We start from the raw sequence: 24745 nt of genomic DNA on the forward strand, positions 1-24745 counted from the left end.
TACTATTTTACAATAAGTATTAAAATATTACTGCACTTTAATAGACTTTAATGCACAGATCAAATACTATACTTCACTCTACTTTATTACATAGGAAGAATACATACATGCCTACATATATACTGAAATGGTAGTGTTCTATGCTTGCACAGGACAGTCATGTTTCCCCATCAGCTGTATCCCTCACTGCATGGTCATCAACAACATTCTACTCATATCCCCTATCCCTAAGATCATTGATATGAGATTCATGTAACTCTTTGCTCTGCCCACACTCAAGGTTGTAAAACGCTTGACTCAACTACTCTCAGACATTCTTCACATGATCTAACCAAGTAACTGTCCACATCACTAAACACTCAATACACAAGTGTTCTCTCCCTGGTAAACTCTGCACGAGATGTTCTACTCATCAGTGTGTCATTACAGGTAGTATCCAGTTCATCATTCACACTTCACAATGCTCAAATTTGTAAACATTTTCATTATTTGCTGCCATGCCTCACTGCTAACAGCACTGCACTTCTCACACAAGAATCAAGCACAGAATTCTCATAATTTCTCTTTCACTCAAAGTGCAAAAAAGTCTCCTCAGTTTCAACAGCGGTAAAAATTCTCTAAATCTGCAAACCTTCTTCATACCACAACATCTCTTCACTCTATACCCCCCTGCCCCTCCCCCACAACTATACATTACACAAGATGGATTTATTACCAAACTCTCCTGCATACAGTACAAAGCCACCCCACTTAACCACAGCCTCTGTCTTTCCTAATTTCACCATCCAATTCTGAGACTTCAACCTTTTCTCCTAATACCTATATTTCTATACTGCCTTTCCCTGCCATCAGCAATCAGTATCAGATCGTCTACATACATTTCCCATCTGAAATCCCATGACAGTGTTTCATCTATCTATCTATTGCCAGACATCTTAATCCCACAAGGGGTGGCCACACACAAATCGCCTCCATGTCACCCCGTCCCCTGCCAATTTTCTGCCCTACCCCCATCTCACACACCCCTCTCTTATATACGTCTCCACTCCATCCCTCCATCTCATCCTCAGCCTCCCTCTCCCACCCTCCACTTCACTCACATACACTCTCCTCATTAGTCTCTCCCCCTCCATCCTCTCCACATGGCCAAACCACCTCAAGCATCACAATAATCAAAATGGGGCTCAAAACAAACCTCCTGTCACTATAAACTTCTCACTCTACACCACTTGCTCCTCAGGCTCTCCAGCAATCTTACATTTCTTTTACCACATAAAACCATATCTTATAATTGTGCTCCCAAAGGCATTAAATAATGATTATTTTAAAAAATAATTAATAATGATGATTTAACTAGGGCTGTAAAATCATCCCATAGCACGGTGCAAAAGAATGATGTTGAGATGGTTTATTAATCTGCAAACAAACAAACCCAGCAACAGTAATATCATAAACAGTTAGGGATGGCTGTACTACTACAACTATAACAATGTCAGTGTAACTCACTTCGCTCCATCCTCCTGTCTGCCAGCTGGAGGTTGCAATCACTGGGGTTTCTGGTTCCTCCTCTTCTCTCACCACACTGTTGCTTCTCTCTCTGCTGCTGTCTCCTTTCCGCTCCCTCCTCTCTCCACGTCTTCTCTCCCCTCGACTCCTCTCCTCTCTCCGGTCCTCTCGGTTAATCCTCCAGTTTTCTTCGCTCTCTCTTCCTGGCTCTTCGCCTCTATTTCTCCATCTCTCCTCCCAATCCCCCCTTTCCCTGTCCCCATACCTCCCTTGGTCCCTTCCTCCGTCTAGTCGATTGTCTGAGAAATCATTTCGGCTCGTTCTTCCCCCAATATCGAAGTCAGTTGGGAGTGCGTTAGGTATTTCGTTTGTTTCAGCGTCTTGCGATGGGCCCCTATGGCGGTCAGCACGATGCCTGTAGTGCTGGCGCCAGGACGACGACACCCCATTCTTGCCACGGTCATTCTTGCGTCTTCGATTGTTGCCACTGCTGGTTGGAAGGTTGACGGGGGTGGAAGGGGGTACCAGGGTGTTGTGGTGGTTCTGGTCATACTTCCCTCCCTTACCCTGGGGACACACCAGCTCACATCATCTACTTACTCAAGAAACAATACAACAACAACAACAACAAATATTATCCGATATGTTTACTTCTATACTGTATACACACAAAATCGAGTTAGCAATTTAACATGTAGTACTACTCTTTAATACAATGCATGCAGTAATGTGGTACTTGATGTTGCTTCACTAACATACTGGATATGAATTAATACTTACTGTCACTTAAAACTTGTCTGTAGAGTAATTCATCTAAATATGCATCAATGTAAAAAATTAGTTGCGCCTGTGCTTATACATCTCAATCCAGAACCCAAAGCACATATTCAGTCACCAAAACACGCACTGCTCCCCATGCACTATTTTTCTCTATCTGTGTAGTTCATTCATTCATTGCCAGACGCCATGTATCCCAAACGGGGTGGCCAAGGGCTTAGAGTTAATTGTTTTACAGGGAGGAGCACTAATCCTCCACCAACCTCACTTGACACATAGGGATGCCAACAGGATCTGGTGTTCCCAGGCGGTCACCCATCCAAGTACTAACCAGACCCAACGTTGCTTAACTTCGCTGATTGAACGGGAAGCGGTGTACTCAATGTGGTATGGCCGTTGGCTCTGTGTAGTTAACTCTGGCAAATCAAGGTGACAGAAACTTTAAGCAAATGCCGTAATTTTGTATTCATCTACTTCTGTGTGCAGAAGGCTGAAAATGGTTACTAAAATACGTGATCTTGTAAGCACTGTACTGTAGTTAAAATTCCTTAGTTATATGCTTCAAAGTGTACAGGGTGGTGAGAGTACAGCAGTTTGTTTTGTTGACCATTCCACACACACACAGCAGGTGACTATTTAACACACTAACCAGTTGCCCCCATTCCCTGGTTTGCCATCCTCTCTTCAGGTATTTATAAGAAACATGCAAACACACACACTACACTCAAATTATTTTATTGAGGTGAAGATGCACTTGGCAGGTTTGTGAGGATTGGCTGAATGCAACATGTCTGAATAACATTTACTAACCCCAATTTCGCCTTCAGAGATATGTTGTCAATTAATAATGCTGATGAGTAAAGAGATTATGACGTGGTGTTGCATTCAGCCAATCCTCACCAACCTGTCAAGTGCATCTCTACCTCTAAAAAAAAAAAAAAAACTGAGTATGTTTCACTGTGGCCTAATTATACAGAATGACCTATATAAATATGACCTTCTACTCTGCCGTGCAATTTCTGGTGTGTTGGGAGAAAGGTTGAGTCAGCGTTACCAATGGCTACCCGGCAACATCTATTAATTTTCTGCTCCCACACCAGCAAAACAGTTTGTATTCTGCCAAGGCTCATCATGTGTCACAAACCCTCTAAGTTTTTACAGCAGGATGGTGGACATCATGCAGGAAAAAGAAGGGGGGGTACATTGTGTCTACCTGGACCTGAAGAAGATGTCTGATACAGTGCCACAACCTTCCTTACCCTACCTGTCCCCCCTACCACCCCCAGCCAATATCTCATCCCCCCCTCCTCACAACCCCACTGCCTTCTGCTATATACAGATGTGGTTTGTATTCAGCAAATGTATTCTGAGGAAGCCACGAGGCAAAACATCAATACACAGCAAGTCCCGAATCGGTGTTTCTTTCTCCAATTTTGTCAAAGAATATCTACTGGCATTCACAATTACTGTACAACACAGGCAATACTAAGACAAAACAACACGCACAACCCCACATCAAGCACAATGAAAAGTACCATGCACATCACGTCACATCACTCAAAGCCGATGGTAATAGAAAATGAGTCAAATGTACATGCACATTACATTAAAAAAGGTGAAAGTGAAAAGAAACGTGTCGAGCATATATACTAGATGGCTGAAAATAGGCCAAACTTAACTCATTCAATCAATGTAATTTTTTTTCTTATTTCTTGACAATTTTAACCAACTTAGAAAAGGCCTCACTTAATGAACAGGGGTTATTGAAAGGCAGTGTATATCTGATCCTTAACAGTTTAAAAAGTCACCCCTCAGCTGAAGAGACCTGTTTGGTACAAGTAACAATAAAAGACATGGGCTAATTAAGGATGTTATGTGAGAGAGACAAACTTAAGGCCTCAGTCCCATGAAGCGGCGGCAAGACACGTGAGGTGGGAGAAAAAAAAAGGGAGAGAGAGAAAAAAGGGCAAATTTAAATACACTGAGACTGTTACCTTAGGAGAGGGATGGTCAATGAATGTGGACTTGTCAGGTGGATAATCGGGCAGGGTTAATGTGGCTGTGGTGGGTGGGGTGTGGGTGGGAGAGGGCGTGGGAGTGGGTGTGGGTGTGGTGGTGGGGCAGGGAACATGGCAGGAGGTCACTTCTGCCGGCTTGGGGTTTGATCCACAAGCATCTGCGGGCTGAGGGGCGGTGAGGGACCCGCACTCGACCCGCCTCCATCTCACCCCCGTCCCACACTCCCCCACCACCGCACTCGAGGGATCTCCAGACGTCAGGGTGGAGCTCACGCCACACTAACAACAATACTAGGTCATTCCACGGCTTTTCTGATCGACTCTAAATTTAGCTGGGCATTTTTCAATATTAAAATCATATTAAATTTGTAGAGAGACAGACAGACAGACAGAGAATAACCTACCTCAACAAGTCCTTTTCAGAAAACATTTAAAGAGTGAAAGGCTGTGTACTTCCAACACACACAACAGAGAGATGTAAAGGTCTTTCAAATGTGTTAGTTGCCAGTGATGAAGTAGTACTATTTATAAGTGTTTATGTACAGTATTAGAGAAGAAGGAGCAGTGCTGTAAAAGGGATAGATTTTAAGTCAGGATTTATTGACAAGACTTACTATCTCCTTTGCTACAAAGATGTATTAATTTTTATACTTGCTCCCTCCACATAATTCTCCTCAGCTTAGTGAAGAATTTGAATGTTGGGGTTGCAAGAGACAGACCGAAAAAGACCTGGGATGAGGTCATGGAGTGTGACTTCAGGGATAAGGGACTGAATAGGGAGGCTGCCTGAGATCAAGCAGCATGGAAAGCTGCCATTAGGTGACCAAGGCTGACACACGCAAGGATGTTGGGGCCTTTATAAACGATGATATGATAAAAGACAAAATGAGTTAATGTGGACTAAATAAAACTCTTCTAGTTTAAACAGTTTTTTTAAGCTGAGTATGATCATCTGGAAGTAGTAGGATAAATATTAAAATAATGTTCTTATGATGATGGGATTAAGAGGTGGAAAAAAATAATAAAATGAATAAAGCGCAATGTTTGTGACCTGACTTAAAATTTCCCCTCAATACTTCTTCCTTTTTCCTTGTTTCTTCATTCATTCATTCATTCATTGCCAGACGCCATGTATCCCAAACGGGGTGGCCAAGGGCTTAGAGTTAATTGTTTTACAGGGAGGGGCACTAATCCTCCACCAACCCCACTTGACACTCCTAGTTTCTGAGAGTGTAATTTACCCTAACCTTAAGTAGAAGAGGAAATGCCACAATAATGATGATAATTAATCCTGTACACTGATAAACACATGGCAATCTTCTCTCTTGGAAAGATATTTTAACTCTGCTTTTGACAGGTCTTGAGCAACAGTTATAACATTTAAATAACACAAAAAAGCAATTAGCAGCATGTAACACAACAATCAGCAGTATATAAAACAATATGGACCTTGAATTAAGTTCTCTGTCATCTTGTTTTTGTTTTTTTTCTTGGAAGGAACATTCTTGCAGGCTCCTGGCCTTTGGTTCCTTCTTTAAAAAAAAAAAAAAAAAAAAAAAAATCATAGAACATACAATATAATATTTATACAATAATGTACAAGAATATTTTCACTACTGTATAAAGCCCCAGCGACACACTTATAAAACATCTTAGACAACACAGCAACACAAAATTTCAGGACTGAAAACAGAACATAAGCATAAAAACATCCATATTACGCATCAGACAACACCAGACATTATCCATATTAACATACTAAATAGCACAACATCTAACATCAATGGCACAGACGTCAATACACCACTGTACATAACACATCAACACACCACTGCACACAACACCATCAGCACAAACATCACTAAGGAAAACACAATAATGATCCAAGTTGACTTCCATGTCTGTATTCCCATCAGTTCAGGAAGCTCCCTAACACCTTTTCCTGTGTGTTCCATAAATCATTCTAACAACACCAAACACTTCACAGATGACACGCAAAAGGATATTAACCAGCCATATCCAAAACCAAATCACACCAGTAACAACCCTAACAATAGCAATAACAACCCTAACAATAGCAATAACAACCCTGACACAGCAATAACACCCAACAACAGCATAACAACCACAACAGAAAATAACAACCACAAAACACAACAGAGGGCCTAAAAAGACACACTCTTTTTTAACTTAATCCCAATGCAGTGTGCAATAATCCTCATGATATCACTCCTCATACCAAAATTTAAAATGTCAACAGAACAAAGGAGAATGCAGAGAAATAAGCAGAAGTAGAGCCGCAGTCTTGTCTCATTCTGCTGCTAGGTTGTAACAAGAGACTAACACTACAATACGGTGTCTGTCATGAAGAAGTGCTATGGAAAAGATGTAGTGCCATATTATTATTTTACCACTAAAAAATGAAACAGACTGCCAAAGGACATATATCTCCGCAACATTAAACAGGGCAAACTATAAGACCTTCCAACTCAACCCAATTCCAGATGTGAAAATAAACAAAAGATATTCGAAGACCCATTGAACTTCTTTCAGCCACATTCATAGCTAAGATCTTTTAACTTAACCCAACTCGACAAAAATAATCCAGAGATCATAATTAACATTTCTAACGTTAGGCCACATTCTCACTGGCACAATACTCGTATACCTCATACTGCTCATTCCTTTGCAAATTACTTTCCTTAGTAAAAATACTTTCTGTTAAAGTCATCATATTGACACTGTCGGATAGGTACATATGAAGTCACGTGTGGACAGGTGTACCTATCAGTTGGGGTCAGGATTCTGGAGGCTTGAATGATGATGAATGCATGTGTGATCCATTTCATTGGGCATATAACTAATGCATGTGATGTGTAAAACAAACTGATAAGGAAAAGGCATTATGAAATCTCTGAAACCAACCAGAAATATGCCCCCGACCCCAGACTCCGATGTAAACAAGAGGTGGTACACAGACTCACCCTTGCGTCCCACTTGTCCACCACCCAGCAGGAGCAGCTGCGTGCATCATCAGGTTTATCAAGGTGTTTGCACTCCCAGCTAGACACCGGGCGGCCTCGTAGAAGACACGAATAAGGTCGATGCTGGACACCCTCACCGGCACCATCCTCACATGCACACTGAGCAAGGGAACACAGTCTCGGGTGAACACTTTGACCATGATGACATCTTTATGGAGTGGCAGATGCTAATTAATTACCTAATTTAACTCTGAAAGATCCCTGGTAATGAAAGGGTTAATGACAGCTACATTCAAGTCCTCCAGTTTAAACAGTCTGCACTAACCTCAATAATCTCATTTGGAGGAGGAGGTGTTGAGAATATATTACTAAGATGTCATCAGGTAGAAGGGGCTATAATGAATTAAATAAATGTGAATACAAATAAATAAAACTTTACGAGTCCACTTACTGGAGCCCACTCAGCATAACTCCACATGGCACACTCCTCCCTGGGGCAGTCCATGGTGGTGTAGAGCTGGTCGTCTTTGCAACGCTCCCGCCCCACCCTCTGGCCCAGGGTCGACACGCAGTCCACCACCTGACGCTTACGATAGCACCTCTCACCCTTTGCCTGGCACTGCAGTGGTAGGATGTACAGCTCAGAACAATTACCCCAACTACATGGAAGAATTTGATGGTGATTTATACCACACATAAAAACTGTGTTCATCGAGAAGATACAACAGTTTCAGCCCCACTCTGACCATCTTTAGGCACAGCATAAGGCCAAAACTGCTGTAGCAGCTCTATCTGCTCCACAATCATAATTTCCAAATGTAGGACAAGATATTTTAATTGAACAATTCACAGCATCAAGGAAATCAAGATATCCCTGCAAAAATAACTACCTTAACCCAATTTCGTCTGGCTTAACCCACCCTTCTTAAAAAAACAACAACAACAACAACTTGGTCTGGCCTAGTATCCTTTAAACCTGGCTGAAGCAACCAAACCTATCCTTCCTAAAATTAACCTGATCTAAGTTAAACAGGTTACCTTAACCTAACATAGCCTGGCCTACCCTAGCCTACACTTTCCATGCCTTGCCTCTTTTTTATCCTAATCTGGCCTGACTTATAATATCACATCTTCACATAACCTAACCTATCCTATCCTTCTGTAACCTGCCCTAACCAAACCTACCCTAACTTGGTATGCCCTAACTTACTTTCTTACTTAAACCTAACCTGCTAACCCACCCTACTTATCCTAAACTATTCTAACATGGCCTGACCTAATCTACCCTTCCTTAAAATAACCTACCCAAACTGTTCTAAATTTAACTCAGTCGATTATAAAATCATGATACAGTAAAAGTCCTTCCATCCGGAATGTAGCAGCCAAAGGACCTTCTGGATTATCAGATTTCCGGACTATCAGACAGGCACCTGAAAATGTTCAAAACACACCCAAAAAATAATAATAAATTATAATAATTAAAAAATGTTATATTTTATTTATTTTACCTTTGTAGAGAAGTGCAGATGTAGGCTGTTTAAGGTCATATTAGTGTTTGAGGTCATATTTTTTCCCAATTTCTCTCGATTTTTTACCCCAAAAAGCTAAAAATGACCCTGGGCTGAAGATTCCAAACCATCACATGCCGGATTATCGGAAGTTCACTGTAATTACATGTGCTAATCTATCATAACTTCACCCAACTTGACTCTTATCTTACCAAAACTATCTCATCCTATCACCACCCCTGTCCTCCCTCACCTTGGACCAGTCTGTGTACTGCCATGTGGCGGGACAGGTGTGGGCGCAGGACTGGCGATGTGTGGCAGGGCGGCTTTGGGCCGGACACAGCTCATCGCTCACCTGAAAGCCAGTGTCCCCCCTCACACAGTACGCCACACGCTCCTGCTCTCCTGTCAACATCGGGGGAATATAAGATTTAATTATAAAGTACAGACTCTCAAATACAAAAATACAACTTCCAAACATAAACTATCTATCTCTCTACCTACTGCTAGACGCCAAAATCCCGTAAGGGGTGGCCATTTGACTTAAGTTATTTGTTTTATAGGAAGGGGCACTAACCCTCCACCAACCCACTTGTTGACATGTAGGGAGCATGTATGGTTTGGTTATATGGTTACCACCCAGCGCTGTAAATGGTTTCTTGGCTTACATAAAACCATTTGGCTTGTCACTCAATGTAAAGCCACCTGAAAAGGAAAGAAAAGCAATAAAAAGATGGGAGAAATAGGAAGAGAGGAGGGCAGGCACAGAAAAAGAATGGTAAAGGCTAAGGAAGAAGTAGGCAGCACTACAACAAGTGAGTGGATGATGGTCGCCACCACCTACCACTCGCCAAATATAAACACTTTCCAAGAATACAATGAGGAGGGTTGGCATCATGAAGGGCACCTGGATGTGTAGTGGGTCCTTGAATGACGAGGGGGGGGTTTGGGATTGCAAATGAAGAGCTGAGAAGAAGAATGGAATTTGAATGTGTTAGTGCTGTGACGAGAGATGGGGTGGACTGAGATGGTTTGGGCATATGGAGAGGATGGAGGATGGCAACTGAATGCAGAGAGTGAAAAGTGTGAATGTTGAAGGTATAGATGTAAGAGGCTGACCGAAAGACTTGGGAAGAGGTTACACAGTGTGACCTCAGGGATAAGGGACTGAACAGAGGCGACTGGAGCTTGAGCAACACGGAGAGCTGTCATAACGTACCCAAGGCCAATGCATGTGAGTATGGAAGAGCCACTATAAACAAATGAACAAACAATGATGCATACACACTAAAAAACTAGAAAATGCAAAGGCACACACCATCACAGGCCTCGGAGCAGTTTGTCCAGTCACCGAGACGCCAGAAGAAGTTAGCGTTGGCATGGAGACTGGACTTAGTGTAGCTGTACTGGATGTAGGGAGGGTTAAGCTGACCCACTGACAGGATCTGTGGGGTTGGTAAGGAATAATGAACTGTAAAATAGTATAAGGTATTGTATTTTCTTGCTGTAAACTGCCCATTTAAAAATCTATTTGAACTGTTAGGTCTGTAGTGAATCTGTCATTTTTCCACATAAAATTCCACGGTTATGTTTGAGGGTGATTTTCAGGTTTCCTACAATTTAAAGCACCAACTCTAAGGAAAAAGCTATGATACTTTGGAAAAAATCTCTACTGAGGATTATACAATCATGTTGGAGTGCCGACTCAAAATGAAGTTAAAATCAGTGTATTCAAGCTTCTATAAATACATCACTCTCTTCTGTACTACACAGTCAATCCACACTTAGAATCTCATATGTATGAGGACAAAATGCTAGTTCAAATGAAGCAACTTAAAGCATACCTATCCATCTATTTATATATCTATAGCCAAATGCCTCAAACCTGGAAGGGATGGCCACATATGAAATGCTTCCCTGTCACCCTGTCCTCCACTATCAGCTACTCTTCCCAGCATCCTCACTCATATACTTCCACTCCATCCCTACATCTCATCTTCAGTCTCCCTGTCCCCCTCACCCTCTCCACCTAATTCCCATACACTCTCCAAGCCAACTTCTCTGTCTCCATTCTTTACACATGGCCAAGGCATCACAGAAAAAAAATAATAATAATAATAATTTAAGACCTGAAAACAACTCTACATTAGAACAAGCAACTCTAAGTGAAGAAAAGGTATTAACTCATCAACAATTTAATAATGAGGGGGGGGAAAAAATCTTTCTGTAAAACAATTCAAACAAGAACAGTATTAAGTAAAGACATATTTTCCAGAAACACTATTTTGACAGATTTCAGTCTCTGCTTCTATCTCTCTCTGACAGAAAAATGAAAGTTGTCCTGCCACTCACTTGCACTAATGAAAATGTATATTCTTGAAGGCACATACTTATTTTTGATGGCTTTCAGTCTCTGCTCCCATCTCCCTCTGACAAAAAATGACAGTCGTCCGGCCACCCATCTGCACTAACGAAAATGTATATTCTTTGGAACACGCTATTATTGACGTCATTCAGTGTTTGTTTCCATCCCTCTGACAGAAAAATGAGTCATGCAGCCACCCACCTGCAGTAACAACTTCTTCTGCAGCGGTTTGGTGGAGTTGACGCGTTCGACGGCCATGCTGGAACCAGAGTACTCCAGCAGTGTCCCGCCAAACGTCACCAGCTTCGGAAAAGGCGTCACCACCGACCCACCATTCAACAGGTGCTTCCCAGACTCAAGATCAACCAGAGCTGCAGAGGAAACATTGCCACACTTACACTTACACCCATATTTGCTTTAGCCACATTTACACTTACACCCATATTCTCATCAGTCAAGGAAGCTCCCTAATACCCCTTCCTAAGTGATTTATTTTGCTTGTTACACCTGACTGTCTGATATATAATTCCTTCAAACATCACCATAATCTACATAAATAACATACTACAGAATATTAACCTGCTATATCCAAAAATAAATTGCTAAGGAAGAGATGTTTGGGAGCTTCCTTAGTTTGGCAAGGTTAGGTTAGGTTGTCTTATAACTGGTGGGGTTTGGTTTTGGCTGGGTTAGGTTGGACTACAATGCGTGAGGCTGGTTGAGTTGGGTTGGGTTGGGTTGGGTTGAGTTGGGTTGGGTTTGGTTTGGTTTGGTTGGGTTGGGTTGTGTTTGGCTCCTGTGGGTATGGCAAAATAAAAAAGAAGAATAAGGGTGGCATAAGACAAGGACGTACTGTACCCACCGAGGTAGTTGTCGTCAGATGGGAGGTCGTGGTATGCGCGCTGTGTGATGCTGATCATGGCAGCACCCTCGGGAATCACCAGCACATCGGAGTAGCCATAAGGGTACGGCATGTCAAACGAACCAGACGACACCTTACACGTGGAGTTGTCACCGTTACACACACCACACGAGTCTGATCAAACAGGCATGGCTTAGGGTCATCATCATCATCATCATGCTGACCTCATTTTCATCATTCTAAAGCTTCAGTTAATCATCATCATCATCATCCTAACCTCATTTTCATCCTTCCAAAGCTTAGGGTAATCATCACCATCACCATCACCATCACCATCATCACCTTTTTCCCCCAACTCAGGATGAGGTAAGGCGGAACCCCCCAAAGAAGGAGAAACTACAAAAGTGGGCCAAACAATCATTCACACATCAATTATGCCACTGGAATCCTGACATTACCTCAAAAGCTTAACCATATACGCATTTTAATTTTTCGTACACTTCATAAACATCCACCAGTTATAGTCAACCCATTGGCTATCAAATTTAAAAAATGGATGTCAAACCCTTGTCTTGCACTCCTCTTAAAATCCAACACCCAACCAACTCAATTGCCTGTGAATCTCCTGGCCCCATCAACTTCCATAATCAATCAACAGAGGGAATATGACTGATGATGATGATGATGAACTTACATAGTTTCATTTTAGTTCCAATGAATCAATTTAGTTTGCTTCAAATTATTCAGTTCAGTTGCTTGTAAATTATGAAACTTTTAAACTGATATAAGGCAGTTTTTCCCTATTCTAGGTTCATTCATTAACAGGTTTTTATTACCCTGAGTTATATAAATCCCCTAAGTTGCTCTCTCTTTTTCACTTACCATCTTCTTGGCCTACCACATCTCCATCCCCCTATGCTCTCATCATCCTCACTGCATCCATTCCCTCTTTATATTTACACCATCTAAGTACACTTGTTCCTAACCTATTATCAACATACTTCCTTACTCCACATCTTCTGTAAATCATATACTTCCTTCTCCTACTCACTCTAAGCACAAATACTCTTCAGCAGTTCCATTTACACCGAATTCACTCATTTTTCACACACACGTCATGCCAAAGGCTCACGCCCTTATGTAAATGTGGATCCCAGCACATGTTATAGCAATCCTCTGACAGTCCCCCTACTCAGATACACACTTTCATAGCACCAACCACTTTTCATCTGTCACTCTATTCCTTCACCTGAACCATTCTACTCTTTCATACGAGTCATTCTACTCCTTCATCCATCATTCTACTCTTTCATCCAAATCACTCTATCACCCAACACTCTACTCTTTCATCCAAGACACTCTACTTTTTCATCTGTGTCACTCTACCCTTCACCTCCTACTGTAAAAGAGGGTAACATGTGACTAGGTGTTGTTAAATGAAGCCTTCATGTGGTGGCACTGATTTAGCTGTGTGGTGTCACTGCCTGGTTACACAAACATCCCTTGGTTCCCTCCCACTCCCTCAAACAGAGAATGGTGGACTGCAGGAGAAGGGTAACATTAGCCAGCAGATCACCACACTTGTGAACAGACAAGCTTGGAACCACAACAACAGCAGCAACAACAACAAAAACATCACCATCACTACCACCACCTACACCACCAGCAACAACAAGAAGCCATGACTAACCTGCCTTGGCCGTAGAGTTCAGAACGTAGTCGCAGCCTGCCATGCGACACTTGCCGTTGACGCAAATGTCGTAGGTCTCGGGGCCGCATGGTGTCCCGTCCAACACCTTGTCACGCAGCTTGAAGTACGACGTGCGGGTCTTGTTGTACACCTGACAGAACAGCTGACAACTGTCCTCACGGGAAACTGATGAGGAGACTGCATTAGTATAGTATGTACAGTAAGACTCTGGGCAGTACTTGTAATACAGAAGTTCTCTCCCTCTCTCTCTCTCTCTTGACAATCTTTATTCAGCTTAGGGAAGGCATCTCATATGAAGGCCACATCTAATTCCTCCAAGCTGAACTATCTTTCTTATGCTAAACAACACTGAAAGTAGCAAAAGAATAAAAAAATAAAATAAATAAATAAAAAATCAGAGAGGAGTGGTAGTGTATACATTATGTCCCCTTGTAATGCTCTATAAACATCCCACCATTATCACTAACATCAGAATGAAGGTTGCAAATGACGATTAACATTGCACTCACTTCCTGCATACTTTGGCACTCAGACCACATCGCTGGGAATAATAATGCTATAGAAACATCCTATCATTATCACCGACACAAGAATGAAGGCCACGAAGAAAAAATAACTCGCTTCCTGCATACTTTGGCATCGAGACCACATCACTTGGAATATCAGCGAGACGAAAGTTTAAACATCTCACCATCACCATCGACACTAGAAAGGAGGTAAGAAAATAATGAAAAAAATATATATACCATACTCACTTCCTGCATACTTTGGCACCCAGACCACATCGCTTGGAATATCGGTGAGGCCAAAATTCTTTCCGTTGAACTCCTCGCACTGCTGGGAGCGGAAGTCGATGGCGTCTGGCAGGCACTGCTTCATGATACAGGATTCGTACTTGACCCGCTCCCCTGTGCAGTACTGGCCGCCGTGCCTGGGTGGTGGGGAGTTGCAGTGGCGTGTGGAGCTGCGAACCCCAACCCCACACGTACGGGAACACGCACTCCACCTGTGGGGGTGTAGTGGGGGTCAGAGGTGAGGATAGAATGAATGAATGTGTGAGTGAATGAATGAATGTGTAAGTGAGTGAGTGAAGGAATGAATGTGACAATGAATGAATGAAGGAAGGAATGAGGAAAGTAAAAAAATAATAAATTTAATGAGAGAAAAATGGAAGAAAGGAAGGAAGAATGCAGAAAAACGAGGGACACTGGGGAAGAAACAAGGGAAAAAGGGAAGAAAAAAGAAAGGAAAGAGGGAGGAGTGGGATGAATGGAGGGGAAAAAGGAAAGGATGAGGGGAGGGATAAGTAGAAGAAAGGTGGGAGGTAAAAGAGGAAATGAGGAAGAGATGGGAGAGAAGAAAATGAGTGGGAGAAATGGGAGAGAAAAGGAGAGGGCAGGAGAGAAGAGACAGCAAAAGAGAGGGTGGGAGAGAGAGACAGAAAGGGTGAGAGAGAAGGCAAGAAAAAAAGAGAGAGAGAAGAGAGAGAGAGAGATTTCAAGGACTTGCAGTAACGTATAATGACGCTACTTATAAAAACAACATTGACATGAGGATGGCAAGGTTTTATAATAATCATACAGGTTGGCATCAGAACTTGACAATGCAGAGTGGCCCTAATTTCACCAAGATGATAATGGAGTGAAAAGGTATAAGAGGAGGGAGGCTGAGAGCTGAGGAAAGGGCAGTGAAATGGCAGGGGACAGGGCGACATGGAGGCAACTTGTTTGTAGCCACCCCTTATGGGACTGAGGTGTCTGGCAATTGATAGGTAGATGATGTGGCCCAGATTCTCTCCTAACACTGCCATTTCAGCATACCTGAATGCTAACAGGTTAAATGGTGCTAATTTTAGAATGCCAAAGAGAGGATGCAGAGCCACTGTTTTTATCCAAAGCTGCCGGTAAGCCATAACAAGAATTTAACACTAGAAATATTGCCTACCTACCTATCTATCTACAGCCAAACACTGACTCCTGAAAGAAGTGCTCTGGAGAGGATGTAGAGCTGTAGTACTGTCTTATTCTTTCAATGAGACTGATAATAAGCTGCACAAAGAGGAAAACTCAAACTGTGCCATTACTAAGCTTATGTTTTTCTCTGTTTCTCGATAAGCTACATAAAACTGTGAAATGCCTCTTGGTGTGCAGGGATGAGGATGCTTTGTATACAAGTGCTAGATAATGCAGACTTCACAACCCTACGCCAGTACACAGAGAAGGGATTGCCAGCTCTCCACTCCCTCAGAAAACACGTGGGCAATGTTGGGCGTGAGAGAGAGACATGGGTTAGAGCCTCAATTCTTTGTTTTCTCTCATCCACCTTCAGAGAGTGTGGGTTCCGCGTAGAACGAAACATTACGAGAATATAAAGAACTCGATCTCTAACCTGTCTCTCTCTCACGGCCAACATTTCCACCTGTCACAGTGGATCACCTACATGAGGGCAACGTTCTTTCCTGCCACTCCTAAGAAATGAAACAACACTTCTTTCCACTCAATACACTTCCGAGCCTGAGTCAAGAAAATGGGGTTTATGTCTTCCTGTCCTTGCCATCATCTGCATCTGGAGTGGCATAGAACAAATATTATACTGGCTCCACCAAAGATTAACAAAAATGCATGTAGTTTTGTTCATTTCATTTATAAAGTCTCCAACATGTTTGCATATGTTTGCCTTGGTCACCTAATGGCAGCTCTCCATGCTGCTCGATCTCTGGCAGCCTCACTATTCAGTCTCTTATCCCTGAGGTCACACCCTGATACTGTATTACGCCAACTACTGTATACTCTTTTAACTCTAATTTGCCCTAAAATTGCCATCTCTCCATCTTACAACAGGTAAACACTAGAATATGATGCTAGTCACAAAAGAAGTGCTGTGGAGAGTATGTAGAGCCGTAGGATTGTCTCTCTCTCTCTCCCTCTCTGCTGTCAAGTGAAATAAGCAACACAAGGAAGATAATCTGGGTTTGGCTAAGTTAGAGTAAAAAAAAAAAAAGCACAGTAGTCCAAAATGGAAATTCAAAATACTGGCTAACTTCTTTTTGGTCACCTGCATTGTCCTAACACACTTTTCCAATGTACTGGCAGCTCCACAAGTCACTGACACACCCCAGTCCAAATATGGATAAAAATACAAGTAATCCTAATATGGTCTGTAATTTTTAGGTCAGTGCTCTCCACTACCCATAAATTTCACTATAATTTAGCCTTTGTTAATACATTTTTAGTCAATCCATACTATAGTACTCAGCGGTTCAGACACACTGCTTTCATATGCAGTTTTAATAAATTACTGTATACTGTATAACTGTTAAGAAATTCAAACACTGTTACTTTATTTAACAGTCTGGTCAGTTAATCAGTATAATAGTTCTCCATCAGTGTTATAATATTTAACATCCATTTACCTATTATACTACAGGTATTTGTCAGTTGTGAAAGTTGTTACATGTACTTAAATAAGCAGGTATGACTGTTAGTACTTTAGCACCTGACCTTTAGTACAACCATCAATAGTGACACTGTTAGTATTATTAGCAATTTTGACAGATACTCTAATCATTCATTCACTCAGAGTTAGAATAATCATGATGTGTGGCAGAATGCGATGCCAAGACAAGTAACATACAATGAGACACAAAACGCGGCCGTGTGAAACTTACGCTAACCACTCCCCCCAGTTACCATGGATTTTCTTGGTGATGGTCTTATCCTTGCGGACGCACTTGCCCCGCAGACACCAGGAGTCTGGGCCGCAGCTGGTGCCATCTGCCCAGGGCATGTGTTGTGTCCGACAGCCCTCCTGCTCATCCATGGAGGTCGTGCACCACAGCCGCTTGCACGTGGGCTGATGGGGGAGAGGGTGAGAGGCATGGAAACAGACTGGGATTCAATATTATTTTGTAATATTTATAAATATATGGTACTATCATTTAGGGATTCAATATTATTTTGTAATATTTATAAATGTATGGTACTATCATATGAGCCTCTGGCAGTCAGATCTGTATTGTGTGCAAGTGCCATTTCAGCTCCTGATCTGGGTTCAATCCCGTGTTGTAATGTGTCGTTTCATGCGTTCTCACACGTAAGCATCCTATCATTACCTCCCTAATAACACAGACAGATTCTTTTGCTTACAAATTCTGCCACTCTAATACCATTTTCCACATGCACTTCTCACCCTGCACTTCAAAGGTCTTCCACATCCGTAGCTACTACCAGCATGTGAAGTACTGGGTGGTGGTAGGCCACTTCTCCAGGGCCAGTATGCAGTGCTCTTAACTGTACGGATTAGTTGACCTTCAGGATTCATAAAAGACATGTAGTAGTAGAGCTGCCCACGTCACGTGTGTGCAAACTGACACTACCTACCTACCTACATGCTATCAGTCCAATGCTTGTTGACACTTTGCTGCTGGCAATGCAATGGAAGGAGTGTGCGTGAAAAATTTAGGTCGTAGCAACCTAAGGATACTGCAAAAGTGTATGTGAATGAAGAATAGTCTGCCATGTGTGAAAGCTACAGAAGAATGGACACAATGCTGGCAGGGGACTGTCAATCAACTACTGCTCAAGTTGGTATGTCTACCTGAAGAAAGTTGAGTCTTGAGCAAAATCACATAAGCTAGCCAGTTAAATCCCTTACCAATGCTAAATAAAACTGCCTGGTGGATGGAAACTAAAATAAAATACAGTTGTCACCATACTGGAGGAGTTAATGAAAAGCAAGCATAAGGATATAAAACAACTATATAGATCCTGGATATAGATGTGTTTTGTGACTTTGGATAAACAACTCCAAAGAGGTAATGGGAAGCACATTAAATACATACAATACATGATACAGAATTAACCATCTATGAACAAATGCATGAGTTGGGGGCCACAAATAAAGACAGGAACTAAACAGTATATACACAAGAGAATACAGAGGTTATATCTAATCTTCCAGACCTCTACGTTAAATATTATCTGGATGGAAAGAAAATCCAGTCCCCAAAGTTGGTTAATATTATCTAAATGGATACAAAGAAAAATGAATAACCACACAGGATAAACGCATAAAGTAAAATACAGGGAAAAATGAGTAACCACATACAGTACCGGTAATCGCATTTAAAAAAAAAAAAAAAGATGAGTAACCAAATAGGATAACTGAATAAAGTAAAATACAAAGAAAAATGAGTACTGTAACCACATTTACTTCATGACATGGCGATGGCTAATTGACTAACCATGTAACGGCAGATGCTGGAGGTGGGGCCAAAGACGTACTGACACTGTGTGCTGGCGTTGAAGAGCTCTCCGGCCAGGGTCACCTCCATCTTGGTCTCTATCAGTTTGTTGGTCCATGGCTCATCCTCGAGGCAAAGCCCATGACCTCCACTACGGGGAAAAAAGTACGGCGATGATAAAGGAGACAAAAAAGTGAGAAAACAGGGCATAATGGACGGCAAGAAAGAAATATACCCAGATGAGTGAACATATAACAAAGTCTGATAAAGATACTGTACGAACATGACTGGATAAATTAAAAGAAAGATACAAAGACAAAAGGATAAACAGAAATAAAGGCAGACATACACAGATAAAAGTAGGTCAGTTAAAACTAATATGATTTATCACTTTAAATATAATGATTATATTAATGACATTTCTCAACTGAATACTGTACTACATATGTAAAAGATAAATCGACTCATATATTAATTACCACACTGCCTACTAATGAATAAAGGCAGTATGGTACAACATGTTTTCCCATAAGTCGATTAGATGATGGATGGATGGCAACATGCTGGCAACATTCTATGCCCTGTGTAAGTGGCCAGACTCTCTCTCCCATTTATGTTACCCTTACAATATCTGTGCCATAACGGTGAACCAGCTGGCAGCACTTTGTCAAATTTATTTCTCATAGGTACTCCTACTGTAACCTTAATTTAGCGGTATTATTTTTCTTGGTTTACTGTTATACTGCTTTAGTGCAGGGATACTGTAATTTATTGCAAAACTTGGAGCAATACGGCAAAAATGAAAGACCTCCAGAGTTTTAAGCCAAGATCGGCCTTGGTTTGGTGCCCGTGCAATTTGGTTTGTGGACACAGTTTTGGTTACCGCATATACAGGGGGTGTGATGAGGGTGATTATACTTTCCATTATTTATTTCCCCTTAGTTCTTTCACTATTATTAATCTACAGAAATGTGACTCTCTCTCTCATTTATTAGAGACGCGTGAGATGGTGGGAGGGCAGTCAAATGGCAGGGGACAGGGTGATATGGAGGTGATTTGTCTGTGGCCACCCCTTACAGGATTAAGGCATCTGGCAATATATAGAATGATAGATAGGTAGATAGACAGATAGATATACAGGACCTGATCATCTATGGCCCATAATCTCATTGAGTATGGAAGCTCCCAAATACCTTTTACTAAGCAACTTATTTTGCTTATTACACTTCTCTATTATGTGTTATGTAAATTCTTCTGATATTGCCTCACTTTACATAATTAACATGCAAAAGGATATTAGCCAGCCATACCTAAAAATAAATCGCTAAGGACGAGGTGTTTGGGAGCTTCCTATATCAACAAGAGTACAGCACCAACCTAGGAAACACAATTGAGGGATACTGTGCTGACAAGTGAATATAGAGATATCTGGACAGGAGGGTGCAAAAGAATATTAACTGGTCGTATCTAGAATAAATAGCTAAGGATGAGGTGTTAGGGAGCTTCCTTAACTGACAAGAATATCAATCTAGGAAATACACAACTGGGGGTCTACTGAACACAGAGAAATCCAGACGAGACTGATGAAAAGGGTGAAGTACAGAGGAGTGAATGTGGTGAAATCCAGATGCAAGGGTGATCCAAAGGGTGACTCACTTAAGGTACTCGGTGAGGTAGTGTCGAGAGCAGTTAGACCACTCCCACGGCAGGGTGTTGTGGTCCAGCATCCGACTCATCACGTTCATGCGGCTCTTGGGGTCGGGGGTCTCCTCTCCCTCGCCATGCAGCATCGAGCACTTGTCGTCGTTGTCGTGGGGCATGCTCAGGCTGCAAACAGATGGATGTATTATGTGATAGATTTACTGGAGTAGATAAACAGATACACAACCAGATACAAAGATATGCATGTACAATAACAGAGTGGCTTGGCTTAAGTGTAAGAGCTGCTTTGCCTGGTAAGATTCTATAGTCTCATTTACTAGCGGTGTAGTATGGTAGGTATAGTTTTATTTTTTTATTATTATTATTATTATCCATCATTATTTACATTCATTTACAACACTTTAGAGGCAGATTGTGGTGTTTCAGGTGATTATGAGCTTCATTTTGGTCGGCTTCAGATAGGGAGTGGTAAAAGTATCCCTTATAGAAGGAACTTTACCACACCTCATGACATTCTCAAAGGAAATCATGTTGCAGCATGTTCACTTAACAATAATTGATTAATTATATACAGGCTTTGACAATGTAGTCCATTGGTAAGTGAAGGATACCTGGTAGATATTGCACAGCTAAATACCCAGTAGACAGATGAAGAGACTGTCAGGTTGCAAGTGGAGTTCTGCTTCTGTTAAGTTACTGTACCACCAGACAATCTTACCCACCTGTGAGGATTGTGTCACTTTGAAGAGATTTGTCAAACTAGTAATAACATGTCCAACACAAGAATCAGCTGCTCATATAACTCACAGGTGACCCAGTTCGTGTGCAATGGTGAAGGCAGCAGAGAGGCCGTTGTCCTGCACAATGGCACATGACGAGTGGCGTGAACACATGGTGCCCAGCTCGGCCAGACCCAGGGTGTCGCAGCTCTCGGTTGACGGGTTGCGGCAGATGTTCTCCCTGGAGGTTAGGCCACATTAGATCACACCTGACTAGGCTAAGATCTATCATACTGTACACATGAATACATAAAACAGGCATACTATAAGGATATATACATAAAATGAAGAAGAATGAAGAAGTGAGGGCACAATGAAACTTTGTAGAAAGAACTGCAGTGCAGTAGTAGTAGTAGTAGATCAACCTACTCTGTCTGGTCAAGCAGACCAATCAAGCACAGGCAATCATCCTTGCAAGGCTGGCCCATGCAGTGAACAGATGTTCCCTTGCAGTGGACAGTGCCTGACTGTGGTGAGGCATGGGAAAGTGTGTGGAGGTCTAGTTCCTCGATGGACGTCGCATTTGCATCTCTCCACCCACTAATCAGGAGCACCACAGTAGGCTCTGAATCACTCTCTTTTTTGGTTCCATGGTTACCACCCAATGGTGAACTGCAGTGTTGCAGATGGGAGTGGAAGTAAGGGGGGAAAGAAGAGACAAAAGACAGGAAGAGGGAAGGGAAGGAATATGACAATGGCTAATATAATAAAAGGTGATAAATCCACCTTGTCAGCAGCACTGAAGTATCGTAGCGCCGGGGATGGGTTGGGTTTCTCTTCAGGCCCTGCTGCTGCCACTTGCAAAAGGCCTTCAGCATCTCTTCAGCTGACTTGCCCGGCACTGCGCTGTTGTTCTCCTGCCCACGCTTGCTCACCACAAACTCCCGGTCCTCCATCATCACCTCCACCACCGCGATGTTGATGTGGTGACCAATGGTGGCATCGCGGAAGATCTGAGCCACCTGGTGAGAGTTTGAGGTTATAAAAGGGGAGTCCAAGAATATAAATAAATACATCAATAAAAAACAAATTAAAATAAAATGGAGACAGAACTCGATGGTCACTGCAGATGATTAAAGTCAGCTGGAGAGAGAGAGAGAGAGAGAGAGAGAGAAATAAAAGGAAGAAATTTTCTGTACAAAAATGACATTCTGGAGAGAGAGAGAGAGAGAGAGAGAGAGAGAGAGAGAGAAATAAAACGGTGAAATTTTCTGAACAAAGATGACATTCTGGAGAGAGAGAGAGAGAGAGAGAGAGAGAGAGAAATCCATGCCTCTGTAGATTAATAAAAGTGGGAGAACTAAGGGGAAATAAGGTGGAGAAAGAAATCATCATCATCATCATCGTGAACCCACCTAAGGCTGAAAAGTAAGTTCATGCTGTATCGTATATATTATAACGGCTCCAACACCCTTGCATACTTCGGCCTTGGTCACCTAATGGCTGCTCAATCTCTGGCAGTCTCCCTATTCAGTCACTTATGCATGAGGTCACACTCTATAACCTCATCCCAGGCCTTTTTCGATCTGCCTCTCACATCCCTACCCCCAACACTCACACATCGCACCTTCTGCACCCAACTGTCATCCCCCATCCTCTCCACATGGGCAAACCATCTCAATCTACCCTTCCTCATCACAGCACCAATACACTCCAGTCCCATCCTTAGCCTCTCGACTCTTCAATCTCATCTGTGACCCAATTGCAACCATCCTCCCAAGTTCTTTCAAAATACCCCCCCCCCCCGTTTCGGTTGCACTACACACACACACACACACACACCATTATAACAGCCTCCCTCTTACACTACATCGTTTTCTCTCATTCCCTTGTACCAGGATAAGCTCTACTAAATTTACACATGATTTATTACACTACTTTTTTCTATTTTCTTGGCCTCACATTACGTGTTTTCAGTAAAAAAAAAAAAAAAAAAGATCTAATTATAAGTATGTACAACAAACAAACTGCTAAAACGCAAGATGATGATGATGATGATGATGCTGTGCTACTCATAGGTGCCTGTCCTTTCCTCTCTTCCTTCCTTCCTCTTCTCTCTTTCCTTTACTCTTTCCTATTCCTTCTGCCTATAGGTGACTACACTGAGTGACAAGCCAAATGGCTTTCTGTACACCAGGAAAATTTCCTAAGCTGGACAGTAACTATATAACCAAATCATGGCATCGGCCGTGTAGGTTTATATCCAAGGGATGGTTGGGGTTTATTGCTCACGTAATGCCACTCAGGCATGAGTGAGGCTGGTCACTCATCTTAAATGTCAGGACCAACTTGCCTAGCCCCGGGCTCCTACTCTACTCATGAGGCAACACAGGATTACATGATAATGGTTAGTATTATTATTACTATCATTATTAATATGACGCTCCAGTTAATTTCACCTACATCCAGAAACTATTAGACCCATTCCTATACAGAGATATAGAGAAATGAGAGAGAGAGAGAGAGAGAGAGAGAGAGAGAGAGAGAGAGAGAGAGACGAGGAGGAGGATGGGATCAGCATCATGTCAGCAGCTTAAGTCAGGAGAAAGGTTTTGACAATGTAACACACACACACACACACACACACACACACACACACACATGGTGACAACGATGATGCATGTTTCTTTAAATGACAGCGACGATGATGATGATGATGATAATAATAATGATGATACCTTAAATTTCCTGTGCATTAATATTAAACGTCCTACTCACCACGGACATAAGGGTAAGGACGTAATTCGTGACGTGGCGGCCGTGATAGCGTCCCATCTTACCATCCACCACTACAAGCACCTCGATGTTGTAGCGCCGGGAGTATAAGTAGCGCCGAACACGTCTCAACCGCCACCCGCCATAACGACCTGTAGGGGCAAAGACACTGATAAATACATGATAAACAATGATATAAATAGATAAAAAAAGAAAAAGAAATGATATATACACGATAAAGAATATTAAGGGTGGATAAAAAAGGAAAAAATGATAACTACACAAGGAATGTGTTAAAAATAGAAGTATTTGGTCTCTGTTCGTTATTCAATGTAGGTGTCTTTTCAAATTTATGCAGGTGTAATTTGGCGGGTGTTGTCCTGTCAGAATTCAAATGTGTTGTACAGGATATTAACTTGGTATTATGGTACTGGTGAGTGATGGAGAGTGAGAGACTGACGAGGAGAGTGTATGTGAGTGAGGTGGAAGGGGGGGAGAGGAAGGGGGAGGCCAAGGATGAGATGCAGGGATGGAGTGGAGAGGTATATGAGAGAGGGGGCTGTGAGCTGGGAGCAAGGCAGTGAAATAGCGGGGGACATGGCGACATGGAGGCGAT

General features: G+C 42.1%; 1 protein-coding gene and 1 non-coding gene across 2 annotated transcripts in view; both read right to left on the minus strand.

The window, feature by feature from the left end:
- Positions 1-24745, minus strand: part of AdamTS-A (ADAM metallopeptidase with thrombospondin type 1 motif A) — a 69529-nt gene that overhangs the window by 25181 nt on the left and 19603 nt on the right. Inside the window, exons 2-16 of the mRNA XM_080273261.1 lie at positions 24133-24281; positions 22141-22376; positions 21443-21595; positions 20630-20800; positions 18974-19124; positions 17399-17583; positions 14487-14737; positions 13711-13896; positions 12021-12194; positions 11360-11529; positions 10112-10238; positions 9047-9198; positions 7737-7904; positions 7286-7444; positions 1951-2073 (exon numbers count right to left, since the gene is read on the minus strand). Coding sequence (XP_080129387.1) covers positions 1951-2073; positions 7286-7444; positions 7737-7904; positions 9047-9198; positions 10112-10238; positions 11360-11529; positions 12021-12194; positions 13711-13896; positions 14487-14737; positions 17399-17583; positions 18974-19124; positions 20630-20800; positions 21443-21595; positions 22141-22376; positions 24133-24281 — 2555 coding nt within the window. The remainder of the gene's footprint in view (positions 1-1950; positions 2074-7285; positions 7445-7736; positions 7905-9046; positions 9199-10111; positions 10239-11359; positions 11530-12020; positions 12195-13710; positions 13897-14486; positions 14738-17398; positions 17584-18973; positions 19125-20629; positions 20801-21442; positions 21596-22140; positions 22377-24132; positions 24282-24745) is intronic.
- On the minus strand, positions 2566-2684 carry LOC145400901 (5S ribosomal RNA). The gene has a single exon (XR_013897524.1). It is a non-coding gene; the product is annotated as a 5S ribosomal RNA (ribosomal RNA).

This window comes from Coenobita brevimanus, chromosome 53 (genome assembly GCF_032717465.1).
Source record: "Coenobita brevimanus isolate Jiangsu-jjx chromosome 53, ASM3271746v2, whole genome shotgun sequence".
Classification (NCBI taxonomy): domain Eukaryota; kingdom Metazoa; phylum Arthropoda; class Malacostraca; order Decapoda; family Coenobitidae; genus Coenobita; species Coenobita brevimanus.